Source organism: Thamnophis elegans, chromosome 10 (assembly GCF_009769535.1).
Source record: "Thamnophis elegans isolate rThaEle1 chromosome 10, rThaEle1.pri, whole genome shotgun sequence".
Classification (NCBI taxonomy): domain Eukaryota; kingdom Metazoa; phylum Chordata; class Lepidosauria; order Squamata; family Colubridae; genus Thamnophis; species Thamnophis elegans.
In genome coordinates this window covers 28,587,272-28,605,069 of record NC_045550.1, presented here as the reverse complement: position 1 = coordinate 28,605,069, position 17,798 = coordinate 28,587,272, and the positions used below count along the sequence as shown (strand labels likewise).

General features: G+C 38.3%; 2 protein-coding genes across 3 annotated transcripts in view; both read left to right on the top strand.

Moving 5' to 3' along the window:
- EFHD1 (EF-hand domain family member D1) overlaps nt 1–9,325 on the top strand; it is a 33,212-nt gene extending 23,887 nt beyond the window's left edge. For both annotated transcript variants that reach the window (XM_032225286.1, XM_032225287.1), the window contains exons 3-4: nt 6,688–6,822; nt 7,107–9,325. In XM_032225286.1, the coding sequence (XP_032081177.1) occupies nt 6,688–6,822; nt 7,107–7,241 (270 nt within the window). In that variant the 3' untranslated portion in view covers nt 7,242–9,325. The remainder of the gene's footprint in view (nt 1–6,687; nt 6,823–7,106) is intronic.
- A 4,726-nt stretch (nt 9,326–14,051) lies between these two features.
- Nucleotides 14,052–17,798, top strand: part of GIGYF2 (GRB10 interacting GYF protein 2) — a 98,571-nt gene continuing 94,824 nt past the window's right edge. Inside the window, exon 1 of the mRNA XM_032225223.1 lies at nt 14,052–14,137. The gene's annotated coding sequence lies outside the window, so the exon portion shown is untranslated. The remainder of the gene's footprint in view (nt 14,138–17,798) is intronic.

Genomic DNA, 17,798 nt, shown 5'->3' with positions numbered 1-17,798 from the left:
CAGGGAAGGGGGATACAAACAAGAATTTAAACGACATAAAAAACAATGCATAATTAAAACACAACAGTCATACCAATTCGAGGCGGGGGCAACAGTTCTTTAGCCCCAGGCCTGTCGGAACAGCCAGGTTTTAAGGGCTTTGCGGAAGGCCTGGAGGGTGGTGAGGGTCCGAATCTCCACGGGGAGTTCGTTCCAGAGGGTCGGAGCAGCCACAGAGAAGGCTCTCCTCCGAGTAGTTGCCAGTCGACATTGGGCGGCGGATGGAATTCGGAGGAGGCCTAATCTGTGGGATCTAATCGGTCTAGTGGAGGTAATTGGCAGCAGGCGGTCTCTCAAGTACCCAGGTCCAATACCATGAAGGGCTTTATAAGTGACGACTAGCGCCTTGAAGCGTATCCGGAGACCAATAGGCAGCCAGTGCAGCTCGCGGAGGATAGGTGTTATGTGGGTGAACCGAGGCGCACCCACGATCGCTCGCGCGGCTGCATTCTGGACAAGCTGTAGTCGCCGAATGCTCTTCAAGGGCTGCCCCATGTAGAGCACGTTGCAGTAATCCAGTCTAGAGGTCACATGGGCACGAGTGACTGTTGTGAGAGCCTCCCGGTTCAGGTAGGGACGCAACTGATGCACCAGGCGAACCTGTGCAAATGCCCCCCTGGTCACAGCCGACAAGTGGTGTTCAAAAGTCAGCTGTGGGTCCAGGAGGACTCCCAAATTGCGAACCCTGTCTGAGGGGCGTACTGTTTGACCCCCCAGCCTGAGAGATGGAACACTTGGCCAATTAGTAGAAGGGAAGCACACCAGCCACTCGGTCTTATAAAGTATAAAGCTACTTTGCTATCCTCCTGTTTATAATTGTCACAAGCCTTGGGGTGGATATTTGTTAATCACAGCATGGATATACAAGGGGTGCAATTTTGAAAGAACACTAAGCCCATATGGAAGGATAGACAAGGCTTGCTACGCAAAAAGCACCAGTTTAGCATTAGAACACTTAAGGAAAACGTAGGGGTAACTCAGATGTGGGTTAAGGATGTTGTTCAAAGATGAAAGAAGAACAAAAAAAATCATCTTGCATATTAGCAAGCACTTTATCCACATTGAATGTGTGCTACTAGGGAAAGAGCAGGGAAATTCCCTGAGTTGTGTTCTATAGTTTTGCAATGGTAATTTATTCCGATCTATTTTTACACTAGTATTTAATAAAGTTAATTTTTACTTCTTTCAATTATCACTCCATCAATGTATAACTAATTGCCACATACCATTCCAGACCAACTCTCAAAGTGAATAACATGCATATAAAACAACACACTTGCTACAAGTAATTTATTTCATCACGAATAATGACTACATATCGTGGTTTTTCCTTGTTGTTAGCCACCCTGTTCTATGTTTCATCTAAACGTCTATTTTTTGTTGTGAAATGTTTGATTTGTTCTTTGGGCTCTCCCTTTTTTCCTAAAAAGATTGTCACTACCCCTGGGGCTACCAGATCTGGGCTATAGGCACTAGATTTTGCAAAACCATACTGAAAAGTCTAGTATTTTACTACCACCTGGTGGTCATCCTTAATTTTGCAGCTCAGAACATGTAACCTTACTAGCAAAGTAAAATGGAATCTAGTAATATATAGACTTGCAAATGCTAGTTGTCTTAGATTCTTTCAAGGGGCAATTTGTTCATGTCAGAGGTTTCTGGAATGACAGTTGTTCTCTGAGAATTCTAAAGAGTACCTTATTCTAGTACCTTTAAACACTAGAATATGATGTGTCTTGATTTGAAGCTTTGCTACAGATATGTTGCTTTCTTTATTTTCTGAAGAGTGATTTGATTTGGTACCTGAACATATACAGATTGTACAAATTATATCCATAAATACTGATATAATATTGTGAAGAATCTCTAAAAAGTCATGTCAATGTGAACATTGTGAAATCACTAGCTACTTATCTAGAGAGAACTTTTTCTATTCCTGTGCATAGAGATGATCTGGATTTGGCAGCTCCCATCTGGCCTCTTCCAGCTGTTTAGATGAGTCATTCCCATGTGCCTCTCCTTTTTGCTCTGTCAAGTGGTATTACAATGTGTTTCTCTATTCTTGTGGCCAAAGGGGGGGAATCTGCCTGATAATTCTGAGGACTATAATTCCCCTACAAACAGCTATGCCTGTGTACATACTGGCTAGATTTGTATTCTGTGAACCAGAGTGACACTGAATTTGAAGAGCTTCTTGTTAATAATAAATATATAAGGAAGCTTTCTTATGAAGGTGTTGTATGAAGATGTTAATTTTGATTCATGCCAGATCTTCCACCACCACCACCACCCAGAGGCACCCTGTGCTCCGCTTCCTGCTCCTCAGGGTCTCTGCAAGCCTTGGGTCTGCTTCCCTCTCCACCAGGCTCCAATAGTAATATAGCAATAGCAGTAGACTTATATACCGCTTCATAGGCCTTTCAGGCCTCTCTAAGCGGTTTACAGAGAGTCAGCATATTGCCCCCAACAATCTGGGTCCTCATTTTACCCACCTCGGAAGGATGGAAGGCTGAGTCAACCCTGAGCCGGTGAGATTTGAACCGCTGACCTGCTGATCTAGCAGTAGCCTGCAGTGCTGCATTTAACCACTGCGCCACCTTGGCTCTTCTCCTCATCCCATGTCACTAATTATGCTTATGTTTCAAAGATCTCTGTTGCTTGGCTTAGGGAAGGAGTGCAGGCTGCTCCATTCCTGGACTATGTATTGAGATCCTGAAAGTAAGCACCATTTTCAGAGCAGCCACAATTCAGTGAGACTATCCTAAGAATGGCAGTCACTTCTGGAAATGCGCCACATGGCCCAGGAACAGAATGGCCTATCCTCCCTTCCCTAATCCATGCTTTGGAAATCTTCGAAAGGCAAGTGAGGAGGAGGCCGTGGGCCCAGTGGTGAAGCAGGCCCAAAGCCTACAGGAATCCAATAGGGGGAGGAAGGTTGGGGGGGGGACGGGACACTGTAGCATCCCTGCAATTCAAGAGTGAATGATCGCAGGCACCCTACGGCAGTTATACCTTTGGAATTGGGTCTAAGTAGCTTTTGGGGAGTCCACCATAATGTTGAATAGTTGCTAAGCAAGTCATTATTGTCAAGGACTTTCACAATATAATGAGGATGCTTTCTCAGTTAGATTCTGTACAATTTTTCAGTTAATGAATTATTATTGATACGAGATTGCCAGCATGGTTAAACTGCTAAACTTTATGTTTGTATCAGCTTCCTTGCACTGAAGTATAAGTATAATCTTTATTGTCATTGTACTTAAATATAACAAAATTGGTGTGAAGGTCTGTTTATTCATGAATTAGACCAATAAATTGGAGAAAATGCATCAATTCAGGAGTAATGAACATGATTTAGATGCAGGAACTGGCAAAATAGCTTTAATTTGGCCAACTACATATTCTGTTCTCCAGCAAAGGGTTTCAGAAGCTGGCCTACATGTTTAAAATATTCCAAGTCAATTCTATAACTAGTTTCTTACAAAAGGCAGTTTCTTGTCCTCATTATATCAAGAAATAAACCATATTGTTCTATTTCTATGGGCTTGTCATGGCAACTATGGCAGAAAGTAAACTCCCTTAGTCAAGAACATCTTTATCATGCTAAGAAAAATCTGAAACAAGGGTTGAGATGATGACATTCAGTGGCTTTGTGGTTGTCAGCCATTACGGTAACTTCAAATTTTCCTCTCTTCAAATATTGAGTCTGTATTGATACCACACCAGCATTCCAGGTGTGTACAATTGCTATAAATTACCTTCCCAGCTCAGCCACCTAGATCTTAGTAATGATATATACTCAAGGTTGCAAGCATACCCAATACTCCTACATCCTTCTAATTTTCCCACAACAACTACAACCCAGTGAGGTGGATTGGACTGAGATTAACCCAAATTCACCCCTCTGGCTTTCATGCTTAAGACGGTCTAGAACTCCCTCTAGTGCCTTAACCACTAGACTATCTGCCAAGTTTCCTTGACTTTGCCTTTATCGCATTCCAGCCCATGAATGAAACAGGCAGAATCATCTAAAATAGTTTTTTGTCCATTAAGCCAGCAGTGATCCATGAAAGTGTAATGGTGAGTATATTCTGACACACTTTACTTTGGGCAATTTCCTCTACTCCATTTTTTTAATCCTCCAGAAAGAAACTCCAGTTTTAAAAGACTATAAAACAACTTACTGTTAAAACAACCTGTCATCTGATTAATGAGGTGAGTTGTCAGTAAAGCAAGAGAGGCTGCACTGGGCAGCTCTGACAATCAGCTGCCATGTGGGCCTACTTCTATAGCAGAAAGGAGCTTATCCAGAAGCTAATTGCCAGAGTTGCATGAAAGGTAGGAGATTGGCTGTTTGATAAGCTTGGTTTGAGGCAGGCTGAGCCCTGTTTAAAAAAAAACAAACCTATGATCAAAGGAAACCTGCTATCCTGCTTATTGTCATGCTGGGAGAACTATCTAGCTAAGCAGCCCCCAAACTTTTGGGCATCAGGGTCTGATTCCGTGGAGAGATGTTTTTCCGTGGACTGAAGGGGGTGTGGTTTTATGTAGTGCCTGCATCTTGCAGATGGGGCTTCGTTTGTTTGCTGGCATGCTGCGAACTGGTCCTGGTTCGCGGACTGGGGGTTGGGGACCCCGGATCCAGCAAGATTAAAGAGTCTGTCCCATTTTATTGATGAGTACATTCTTTCCACTGATCACCATTTAATGGCTTGGAAAATACCAGATTTTCACAGATGGCTTAGCCATCTAGGCATTTATCAGCCACCTATCTTAATATTTTAATTTTATATATTTTTATCATATTTAAAAATTGTGTGTGTGGTGAGAGAGGGGGGAGAGAGGGAGGGAAATGGGGGAGATGATTCATTTAATAGCTTTCCATTATTGCACAATTGGAATTAAGGCATTACCATTTGGCAGTAAGGTTGAACAGATGCTATAGAGGCAGGATAGATATTGCGAATAGAGACATTTTATGCAAATTTAATTTTCTGACAGCTTAGGAATGGTAGATGGTGCTATAACTTAACCAAGCTATCGGGGAAAGCACAACATTAAGATAGGATGACTCATGATTTCTCTTGAAATAAGACACCATGGGTAGGAGATTTTAAGTCCTCTATTTGTTAGGGGAAACATGCCGAAATACACAAGGGGATTAAATTACCAATTTCCTCCAAGAAGACATCTTCATAATTGTTTGTTTTTCCCACTGCATGAAAGTTTCTGTAGATAGTTTAATATTAGGAACAAACTGGTATTCTGAGAGGGAAATCTAGAGATTTGATGTGTTAGCTCAGTCCCTCCATCCTACAGTAGTCTTTAGTCTCTGTACTGTATTGCAATGAGTAATGACTTCATCATCGTGGCACAGCCTTTGTTTACAGGCACAAGTTGAGCCAGAGAATGTGACTCACTGAAGAATTGTTATGTACTGTCCTAGCAAATAGTACTACATGGTTGGATGAATACACCCATTCTAACTATGGCCTGAAACAGTTTAGCAGTTTTGTAATCTTCTCCCACCCATCCCTGGGGCATTTAGGGAGTTTTATTTTTTTTTATTTCAGATGCTATATTAGTAAGCTAGTAGGAAAAAGAACGAAAACTTGGGAACAAACAGTTCTGCCAGATGCCTAACTTCCTGATATATATATATCACATTATTAGTATCATTAGATTCTACTGTCCCCTAGTGAAAAAATATGAATTCTGCACAGAATAATAGTGAAATCAGTGCTATCAATTATATGTAGTAAAAGTTGCAGCCAGAATTGTCTGTAGAACTTGAAAAATTATTTTGTGGTTTTCTCTGCTAAGGGTTTATAATTTTGTCTCTATGTAAAGTGGAAATACAATTGAATCCATTGAATATATGGATATGTTGAAATTTGGAATATAAACTAGCTATAAGCAATAACTTTGAATAAAGTATCACTCTAAAATTTAATAGCATCTTTGGTCTTCTTTTAAACTTCTCTTTGGTCTTGGGTTTCTCATCAGAAAAAGGGAGATAGAAGTGCAATCTTTATTCCTCTGTCATAAATTATTTATTTTTAATAGCCTTCCTTAGAGAAGCTGTAGGTTATATGTTCTTCTTAGTTGTTTGTGGGGAAGTTGGGACAAAACATTTATCTGATGGGTCTCCTCCTCTGTCAGTAGGCTCTAATGGATTTACCAGACTGTAATGGCAATGTTTCAGCAGAATGAGGCTTTCAATCAATGTCCTAGACTAATGTTGCCATAAAGGCATTAATGGGAACTATTTTATGGGGTTGGCTATATTACAGCTACCTGGTGCTGCTTGAAGTACTGAGCAGTTGCTCACAGATACCAATTGCTGCTGCCAACTTTTGAGTGGGAGGAGTAAAGGGAAGTAACATTGCAGAAAAATGTTAACCTAATCTTCCCCAGTGTAGTGTCCTCTTGTGTATATATGTCTACAGTTGCTATAGTTATGGGAGCTTTTAAATAAACATTTAAATAAGGTTATGATCTAGTCACAAATCTTTATCTATTTGGACTCTAAACAAATACATTTTCAGAATAAATGCAGAAGTTTAATTTTGAATCTCCAATCTTAGACTTGGAGTTTAATCTTATTTAGTTTTTCTAAATAGTTTCCCATTGTATTATTTCCCCTAGTTTCTTCTGATTTTCCATAAAGCTGCAGCTGGAGAACTTGAAGAAGACAGTGGATTGATGGCTTTAGCAAAGCTTTCTGAAATAGACGTGGCTCTTGAAGGAGTAAAAGGAGCCAAAAACTTTTTTGAAGCAAAGGTAAAAAAATATGTGTAAGGTGTCTCGGGGGTTTTCCAAGTTACCACAAATTGTTGAATGTATAGAAAATAATGACACAAAATGAATTTTGTTATTTAAATCAAATCAAATATTTGTCCTGACCCTGGAATGTGGCCATTGTAATGCTACTCACAAATAATGTGAATTTTTTTCTCTCTGCACAAGCTGTGTACTTGTGATAATGAGATAAGCTCCACTGAATACAGTATTGTTTTTTTTACAATTGTTGCAATGATATTAACCATTTCATACCTGAATTTTAGGTTCAAGCTTTGTCTTCATCAAGCAAGTTTGAAGCAGAAATAAAAGCAGAACAAGATGAGCGAAAGCGTGAGGAAGAGGAAAGACGGCACCGCAGAGCAGCCTTCCGAGAACTCAAGTCAGCATTTAGTCAGTAGTGGAAGCAATCAGTCACCAGAAATTGGTGTACATCCTTAAAAGCTTTGTCTGTGATTAGACATCTACCTAAATGGAAACAGAAGTGTTATGATGCCTCTTTTTCTTTCTTTTTTCTTTTTCCTTTTTGAAGCTCCTGTTTAGGTGCTGGAGGATGTGCCACCAATGGTAGCATTCAGAAATTGCAAATGCTAGATGTAATTCCAATAGGCCTTACACTCTAATAATAGTTGCTTAGAAGAATTAAATGTCCTAATAATGAAGTCCCATTGGCAGATGCCAAAACTCCTCATAAATAAATTGAATACTGGCAATTTCATTTTTTTTGTCATTCTAAACGATCCTGCTTCAAACGTTATAAAATATTCTTCAGAATTCCTTTCTACATAATGCTTGGCTCTGCTTTACTTTCACAATAAGACCTTGTTTCTCAGATAAGCTGAAATGCTTTAATTCCAAGAACTCTGTATATTAGGAAACTGAGCTGATGGTGGTGCTGGGGAGGATGGGATAAAGGAAATTTCTAGTTATTAGATTTTTGCTGCAATCCAAATATATTCTTATCTAAATGACGGTTATGTTTTTTTCATTCTGCTGATTCAAGTTCTCCCCCAAGTTAGACTTAAATACCTCTCAATTTTTCCATGACAGTCATGAGAAAATGTTTAAGGGACACCACAGGCTACAGCTGGAAAGAGGAGACAGGAAATCCAAACTGCACAAGTGAAATTCTCTGTATATTTTTCTGAATCTAAGCTGCTATTTAAGAGTGCTGAATACATATCAAGAATGCAACATTCACCCTTCAGTTTTTCCTCTTTTCTCTGTAACAAAGCAAGGAACCATTTTGATCTTAGATCTTCTGCCTTACTTAGTTCTGTACTTTTGTGGTCACATTCGTTTATATGATTTGCATGGGGACCAGAACCTTTTTTTTCCTTTTTGTGTATTTTAGTCATTGAGTTTTAACAAGTAACGAAATTTCTATCTATAAGAGATTAAGGGAGCAGTATAATTTAGGACACATTAGCTTTCTACTCTGGAAATCCTCATACTACTTGTGGATCCTTATTGAGAATTAAACTCCTTTTTGAAGAGTTACCACTTTCATAAGATGGTGAAATTATTTGCCAGTTCCAACAGTTTATTCGCAAGGAAAACTAGATTTCAAAGCAGAATCTGTAATATAGTTCAACAAGCTTCTATTGGATACAGAATTTACACATGTATGTCTACATACATAGAGAAGAAAAATGCTTGCTGCTTTACTAATCTTGCCATCAGATTGCAAACAAATATGTTGTTTCTTTGTTTTCACATTTAGCTTTTTATACTGAGATACTAAACTGTGTGTGCAGAATAATTAAAAAAAGCAGCCTGTTGAATATATAATAGTGGATAAAAGAATTGCTAGTAATTGAAACTGTATTTGCAAACCCACAGATTATATTTGATAAAAATTGCATGTTTTACCTAAAATATTTATAATAAATGTTTTTTATATATCACAAAGTTTCGGGTTTTTTGTGTTACATATGTAAATAAATGTTTTAAAAAATTGGTGGGGACTAAATTTGAAATTCTGTATCAAAATTTGCCTCCTTTAGGGAAAATGGCTTTACATTTATGCTCTGAAAAATATGAATCAATAGTTATTAGAAAGATCAAAAGTAATTAGTGGAATTCACATTAACTCTGTTGTTTTATCAATACCATTAGAATGATTGCTATGATTGCATGAATGTATCTGGTATGAATCCCAGAAAGGATACTTCTTAATACTCATGAGCCCAAGACTGAATTGTTCTCATTTGCTTTTGATGTGTTGTTATTTAGTATTAACTGTAATGTCAACTATTTCCACTGTTTATAAAATTGCTTTGACATGATCTAAATGAGTATGTATTAGTACAACCATGCTGAAGCTTCTGTTTAATGAAATATAACTAGCCTTCTTAATTTGGTTTACTCCAGAGGTAGCAGGCATCAAAACATCAGAGATCCTTTTCTAGAAAGCTAACAAAGAGTTTATGTTTTTGGAAATTTTTCTTTTAAAGTCTGTGATAGGTCATGGTTTGTTGAAAATGCCTTTGAGAAAACAGAGACAGGAAGGCAGTCTGAGGAAATATAAATGGCAAATTATATCAGATTTCACTGAAAGATGCTTAAACTTCTTTCTTTTGAGCTCCGCCTAGTGGATTGTTTCTGTACTCAGTTTGAACTGCAAATATTATTTTATATAGAAATTTGCTATAAATACCAGCCAATAAATGGAATGGGAGAAACAATTAAAAAATCATTTCTCTTTGCAAGCTGTGTTTTTCTTTTGCTGAAACTTTAAATAACCCAATGAACAACTAACAAAAAAAAAACCCAGTGTTTAAATCTTATTCTATGTTATGCTCATTGTTCTGATTATTAAAAACATTTACACAGTTATATTTGAGAGGAGTTTTTTCGCAGTTAATTTTTGTCAATTGGGAAGGTGTTGTAAGATGGCCGTGGAGGAGAAGGAAATAGATTGTTTGCATCATCAGTGACACAATTATTTTTTGGAAAGTGAGCTTTGAATGTGCAAGTCCTTTCCATTTTAAATACCATGCCTAATGAAGTAGAAAAATTTGAGATGAGAAAAAATTATTTAGCAGAGGATATAAGAAGTCCCTGATATTTATATTCAACTATATTTATTTAATTTTATCCCACTTTTATCCCTTTATAAGTAACTCTAGGTGGTGGACATAACCTAATCCTTCTTCCTCCTTCTATTTTCCCCACAACAATAACCTGCAAAATAGGTTGGGCTGAGAAAGTGGCCCAAAGTCATCCAGCCATCTTTCATGCGTAAGGAGAATAGAACTCGGCTTGCTGATTTCTAGGTGGCACCATAACCACTACATCATCCCATTATTTATAATTATTTATAACCATAAGAGAGCTGAGTTGTCAGTGTAGCATAGCAGTTAACATGCTGAACTAAGGGTAGGGAGCCTCAGGTTTAATCCTATCACTAAAATTCACTGATAACTTTGGGCCAATCACACAATGCTCAGTCCATCCTCAAATGTTAAAATAGGAGAAGGGACTGGTGTGTTTGTCCTCAAGAGATCCTGGAGGAAAGATATAAACATTTAACAATTGTTGACAGCCAATGTAATGTCAGTCAGGAACTGGTTTGGCACCAGAACATCAGGTTCACCTGCAGCTATAGAAACCTAGTGTTTTGTACCCTGCCAATCTCATAGGGTTATTTGATGGAGGGGATAGAAAATGTGCTGCTTTGAGCTCCTAAAAACTATGAAGAAATAGATATCCTTATAAATGGCAAATACTTTTTAAAGAATGCATAGTCTCATTTCTGAATAACTTACTGCCAGCAAGGGTTATATGGAAAATGAAGAATGACATTCTTACCAAATTGTCGATGTATTTCAAATAAAGTGAAAGACATGCTATTGATAGATCAAAGAAAGAAAAAGAACACAAATCCTAAAATACAAGTAACATTTAGCTCCTCTTATCAGCAGATAGTGATATTCTCTTTGTAATAAATTAGGAAGATCTGATTGCAATTAATTAAAGCATTATTTAGACTAGATGACTGCAATGTATCCTTATGAACAAAATGCTTTGTTCATTTATTTAGTTGGAATTACAGGTAATCCTTGATTTATAATCATAACTGAATCCAAAAATTCCATCGTTAAGCAAGATGGTTAAGTAAGTTTTGCTCCATTTTATGACCTTTCTGCCACAGTTAAGTAAATAATTGCACTTCTTAAGTTAGTAACATGTTTGTTTAGTGATTTTGGTTTCCCCATTGACTTTCCTTGTTAGAAATTCACAAATGATCATGTGACCCCAGGACAAATGCATCACATGCAGGCCATACCCACACCTCCATGAAGGGAAAAAACGTTGCAATACGTCATGTGACGGCAATGGGATGCAGCAAATTTGACACCCGTGGTTTACATTATATTCTTCTTATAATAGTCCAATACATATTACACATTGTTATGATCTAAATGAGAACACAAGCACAAACCTAAATTGGGAAGGGATTATTTTTTTGCTACAAACAGCCCCTTAAACAAGAACATATTAAGATGGTTGAGCTAAAAATTTTTACTAGAAAAGGATACAGTATTGAAAAAATAGTGATGGGCATTTAATTTTTATTTCTGGTGTAATACTTAGTTTATTGCAGGTGTCTTCAACCTTAAAAGAGCCATTTAAATCCCTTTCCCATAGAAAACACGTGAGCCACAAAACTCGGGTCTCCTGTTTCTTTCACTGTGTGTCTTTTCTCTCTTTCTTTCTTCAGGAGTGAAGGAACCCCTGAACTGGTGATGGGAATCTGACAGAGGGAGGGAGGGAGGGAGGGAGGGAGAGAGGGAGAGAGAGAGAGAGAGAGAGAGAGAGAGAGAGAGAGAGAGAACAGATGTTTGTAAAGCAGCCTCCTTCCCAGCTATTCTGCATCCACATGCAACAGCAGGCTGCCGCAAGAATATGTTTGGATATAAAAAACAGCTCTTTCCCATTAAATCTCTGTATGTCTGTCTGTGTGTGCGTGCACAAGAACAGACCAAATAATGTAACTTGCCCATGCAGGTGCAAAGCCACTTATCTGGAACAAATTGGGCACATAAACAATTCTTGTGCACCTGGCAAGGTCTGGTGGGCCAGGCAGAGATAGGGACAGATTGTTACACTAGTTCAGTACTCAATTTCCGGGATGAGCCAATGTGCGAATGGAGTGACAGGAGCCACAGCATCTCAGAAGCAGATCAGGTGCAGGACAAACAAGGAGCACACTGGCAACTTAGGCATCTCCCCCTTATATCCAAGGTGTGACCTCTGCACTTGGCAGCTACACGCTGTCACCTGTCCTGCCATAGGAGGAGGCTGGGAGAAATGTGCATGTCTTGAAACTGTGCATGCTGATTGCTCTAGCGCTGCTGCTACTGCTTCGGAGTCCACCGAGGATGGCAGACAAGCAGGACACTGATGATCAGCTGGAAGGCAGGGCATCACAGCAACTGACATCTGGGAGATGAGAGTGAGCTGCCAGAAGAAGCGCCCTTAAGACATAGCAAGTACAGGGGCACTTCGCTTCTGCTCTGAAATATGGTCTCTATCCCTCACTGTTGCCTTCATCTTCTCAGGCCAGGCGAAGAGTGACTGAGAGGGGCCAGCCAGTGTGGGTTCACCTGGGAGTCACAGCAGCCAGAGGGGGGGGGAGCGACACCCGATCTATTGCAACATCAAGTTTTAGGTAGAAAGGAGTATCCATTAAATAGTGTAGATAGATTAGATAGATAGATAGATAGATAGATAGATAGATAGATAGATAGATAGATAGATAGATAGATAGATAGATAAGATAGATAGATTAGATAGATAGATAGATACATACATAGATAGATAGATAGATAGATAGATAATGTTGAAGTCTTTCAGTAACAGACTAGGTTCATACACATCAAATGATCATTTGGTTTTGACATAGCATACTATTTGAATTCAGCTGTTAAGATTCATTGATAAATTAAGATTCATTGATTAATGCAATTATGAACTCAGGCAACATAGCTTTACTTTATCCAAGCCATGGTTATTCAACCTATGGCTTTGCCAAATTTATATGGCCACCCATCTCATAAACAAGTGACTCTGGGCAACATACAACAATGGTAAAAGACAGTATTAACAATTATTAATAAAAGCTTTAAAATAAAATGGGAAAATATATTTGAGCACAGTGTGTAAACTTGTCATAATTAACTATAAATGTTCATAATTTTGAATATCCATGATTCTCCTACAATAGCTCTCTGAACCTATTTACTCCCTTCCTCTGCAGCCCAAAGTACAGTATACGAAGACGAGACGGCAGAAAAGCCACTCTTAATATGCAAACAAGATGCAACATGGCAAATAAGATTGCAAATAAATTGGTAGAGCAGTGTTAGCACCTGTATCTGTAAAGTGGGAGCAACTTAGCAAACGACAGGAAAGAGTAACATACGATGGGCAAATTGGGTGTAACCAAGTGTGGGAACTTTTGAGTTCCTGACTCCATCTGTCCTGAAATAAAATTATAGGCTGTTCTTGCTTGAAGACAGAAACTAGGCAAGAACAACTAGATAGAAATTTTGCTGGATGACCAACATTACAGGTGAACCTTATAATTTGCAGCTGCCACGTGTGATCACCCAATTACTGAACTGTTTTGGAAGTATCTAAGGGTCTTTGCTCTTGGAATCTGCCTTTTCCAATAAAATAAATGAAAGACTACGTAGCGTGCTGTGTGGGAATCCTTTGCTATGTGTTGAAAACAAACTACCTTATATCAAAAGTTGACGATGAAAATCCTAATACAACGTAATAAACAAAAAACAAAAAAAACCCAGACACACGCGACTTTCGTTTCTTAACAGCCTGATAAACTGGAAAAGAATATATATCACACGGATCTTAAAAAAGGCGACAGAACAAGGCGTTTCCTCTTCGGGAGAGGGAATTCTTCCATAGGATCACACATCGCTAAGCCACAGTCGGCTTCCTAGGTTTGACGTCGTGGATTGTGTGAGCCCGGCCGCTAAGAACCTAAATCACCACTTTCTTTTGGTTCAGGATTTTGGAGAGCGCGGCTGTCCCGTAAAAGGAGGGGAGAGAAAGAAAGCTCGGACAATCGATTCTACACCCGCGAACGCCGCATTTAGAAGCCTCTTCCTTGTTCCGTGAGCCGCTTCCTCTTACCCAGCTTACCGAAAGAGGGCGGGGCCACGGCAGTGAGGTCACATGACCTTGCGTGGTAGCGCGGTAGCCATCTTGTGTTGTTGGTGCTGAGGTTTGGCTTTGGATCCGAGAGGCTCTCTGTCCGCGACCTCAGGTAAACCGGCTGTTCGTAGGCTTGCCTCTCTTCTTTCGGACGCGGCTTCTTGCTGAGGTTCTTGGTTTTCTCCCCCTGGTCTCTGTTTGACTCACTGCCACGGGTTTTTTTTGGCCTGAACACACCTAGGCCTTTCGCTGAGCACCGGCTTCCCATATGTCTCGTATCCGGGGGAAGCGCCCGGAGACGGGCGAAATGAGCTGGAGACTGGCGTTGGGGTTTATTAGCTGTGGCATGTGAGTTACTTAGATAGTTTTCAGAGTCCGGGGGAGCGAAACGAAGCTTCAGTGAGGCGAAGGCTCACTTGGCACTGACAGGTCACCAAGCAGAGAGGGGCTTCTCCCTCTCCATGCGGCATATCGATAACATTTCTGAGGCTGGCTGACTGGGTGGACGAAACTCTGGGCTCTGCATTCACAGAGAAGCGTGTTTATATTCCCAGTTGCTGTGTATTCCTCTCTTTTAACTCGAAACACAGTTGTGTTATTTTCTTCAGTACGGGATTGGGTCTACATTTTTTTTAAAAAAGGAAACAGCTCTAACTTTCCAAGTACACATTTTACCAAGTCCAAGAAGGAGGAACCCCTTGACCAATTTGTCGAGCGTAAGAATGGCGTTTAATATCTGTGAGTTAGGTAGTAGGGTGTACTCTAAATGGATGGTTGTGTAGTTTTTAATAATGTACCAGCCTAGGCATTATAGAGCAACTGATAATGTTTGGTAACTCCTATTATTTAATGAATAAGAATACAGTCAGAATACATCTAGGAAGAATGACAGGCAGTTGTGCTTAATACTGTACACAGATGTTGGAAATGTAAATAATTTAAGCAAATAGAGATTTATTGATAAATTTTCAAAAAGGGGGAAACAGCTTTATAGTTACTTATTTATATGTTTAATATTTGTATTCTATCTAGAATTTTATGAACTTAATAGATACAGTGAAAGAACTAGAATACCGCTAAATTCCATATGCCTATTTTCATAATACAATAGAAATTACTTTTTCCTAGCCTGTTTAGGCTAAATTTGCCACACCTTCTGCAAGAGATCAACTGGAAAATCATTCTTTTCAATTAGTTATGTATCCAAACTAATGTAAAATAGGCATAAATGTAACTCACACATATTATCCCTCTCCTAACTAAACTTTAATTGATTGGGTTTACACAAAATCATGTACTATAGCTTACAAATCTCAATGAATGTATTCACACAACACTCTTAAGATAGGAAAAAAAATGTTTTGGCTAAGTATAGTATGTGAACTTTGTCATAGGTGTAAAACCATTATAGGTTGACTAGGTATGAAGGCTGTTGGCCCAATTTTCGTAGAAACTGATAGACTTGAATTATAATCCCACGATAGGCATGAAAATTGGCTGGATGCTTTTTGGGCTAGTCACACTGTCTCAGCCTGGCCAACCTTACAGGCTTGTTGCTAGGAAAATAGGAAGGAGTATTATGTGTGTTTGCTTCCTTCATTTACATAAGAAGTAATACAGGCAAATAAAAATCTAGTAAATGGTCTCCACTCTGTTGATTTTCCATAAGAAGTTAAAAACAGTTTTGTCAGGAGGCCTGTGGAGAATGAATGAAGCCACTAATTTGATTGTGTTGCTGCTGCTATGGGGATGGGTAGAAGGTGGGGGGATAAAGGGTTTTTATCATATGGTAGATTTTTTTAAATTTTGAAATCTGCCAGGAATTTGTTTAATAAATAACCAAAATAAATAATAACAAATGATTTATTATCTCAATGATAATAGTAACAGTGCAACAACTAGGGAATTTGCTACAAAGGCTTAGCAGTACTGATTGTTGAAAGAAAGTCCATCTTTGATTAAATAATGATCAGGAATATGACATAGGCAAACAAATAGGTTTGGAAGATAGAATATATACAGTGCAATTCCGGGAAACAAAGTATGACAAAACTTGGTTGAACAGGAAAGAACTAGATGGTTTTTAAAACATGGAGTTCAAAAATCAGAGCATTCTTGCAGGTTTTCCCAGTAAAGTTGAGTTGTGAAAATATCAGAAAATACATAAGGAATTAGTTCCTTTTGAATGTAAAGTATGTGAATATGTGCAAAGCTAGCTTTATAATATCTGACATTTTTCTCACATGGCAGTTGCACATGTATGAAATATTTAGCTACATATGTGGAGACTGTTAAACCATAGTGTAGTGTGTAGATATGTGAATGAACTTTGTTATTCTTTACTACTGCTGTAAGGGAAAGATTAGGAATATTTCCATCTGTTTCAGTTTATCGCAATTTGCTGTGTCATGATTTGGAATTGAGATGAGCTTTAACTGTAATATAGTTTAACTGAGGAAATTTAGAACCCATGGTTAGAAGTTGGCAAGGGTGTGAACAAGACAATTTCAGGTTTATTTTTATTGTAATCCTGTTTAGATTGTATTATTTCATGCTCAGTCTATTTAAAATACTTTTTACCTTTGTTTCATAATCTTCCATTTTAAAAGCTACAGCAGACTTTCAATTTATTATGCTTTTATCATTTTATTTATTTGATAATATACATACACTGCTACAATCAATGGTAGTGTATAAGGAGCAAACCAGAAACAATATCTCAAACATTAAAAATAACCACAATAAGAATATAATATAGAAGATGGCAACAGTTGACACTCAGGCCAAATTTCTATTGATACAAAATGATGTCTAGGACTTTCCTGAATGAGAGAAGGATAAGGGTCAAGCATACTTGCAAGGACATATTTTAAAGTGTGGTGGTTGAGAAGGCGTTCTCCCTGACCTAATTTAACAGGCAATCTTTAGACATTTAGGCAGGCAGAATGATGCTTGGCATGGTGGTCCTGATAATCCCAGTACAATTCCAGCAATAAAACTTTAAACTTGTAATACAAATCTGAAGAAGTGGATTTGGGGTGGTGGGGGTGGTATTATTTATCCTGAAGGGAATTTGAATAGCGTGGTAGCCTAATGTTGAAGACATTCACCACCCACTCAGAAGGTTGACAGTTCAATTCTAGGTAGCAGTAGATGTTTAGGACCCAAAGAAAAAATATCTGCTGTGAACTTGTAGAATCAGGAACTTAGTGAAATACTTTTGTCTTTCCACATAAACTGCTAGATTATAATATTACTAGCATTGCTACTAGTACTACTAATTTATTGGACTGTTTATGAAGACTAAACAGCATTTAGTCTTCATGAACAATGCAATATATCTTATTCATTGCAACAAGCCTTCAGATTTCAAAAGCATAGATAACATTCTTCAAATTGGAATAGTTGAAAGTAGGCTATATTAGTCAAAACTTTCATCTGTTATTATTTTACAGAGGTCTGTTGCTGCTAGGTACTCCTTAATAGAACCTCATATTCCACATAGTCACAGTAGTGATTTTTGCAAGAATACATCAAGCTTGTCCACATCTGCCTCTATAAATTTGTTAATATCTTTTTGACTATATCCTTGGATATATATCCTATATCCAAGATACTTCATTGAGATAGAAAATATTCTTAGGTTCTTAATACTGTTTCATATCAATTAAGCATACTGTTGACTCCATAGTTTACTCATGTATCTGCTTTATACAAAAATAATAATTACAATAATTGAATGTTAATTACCATAATTGGTGATTTATGTCAGT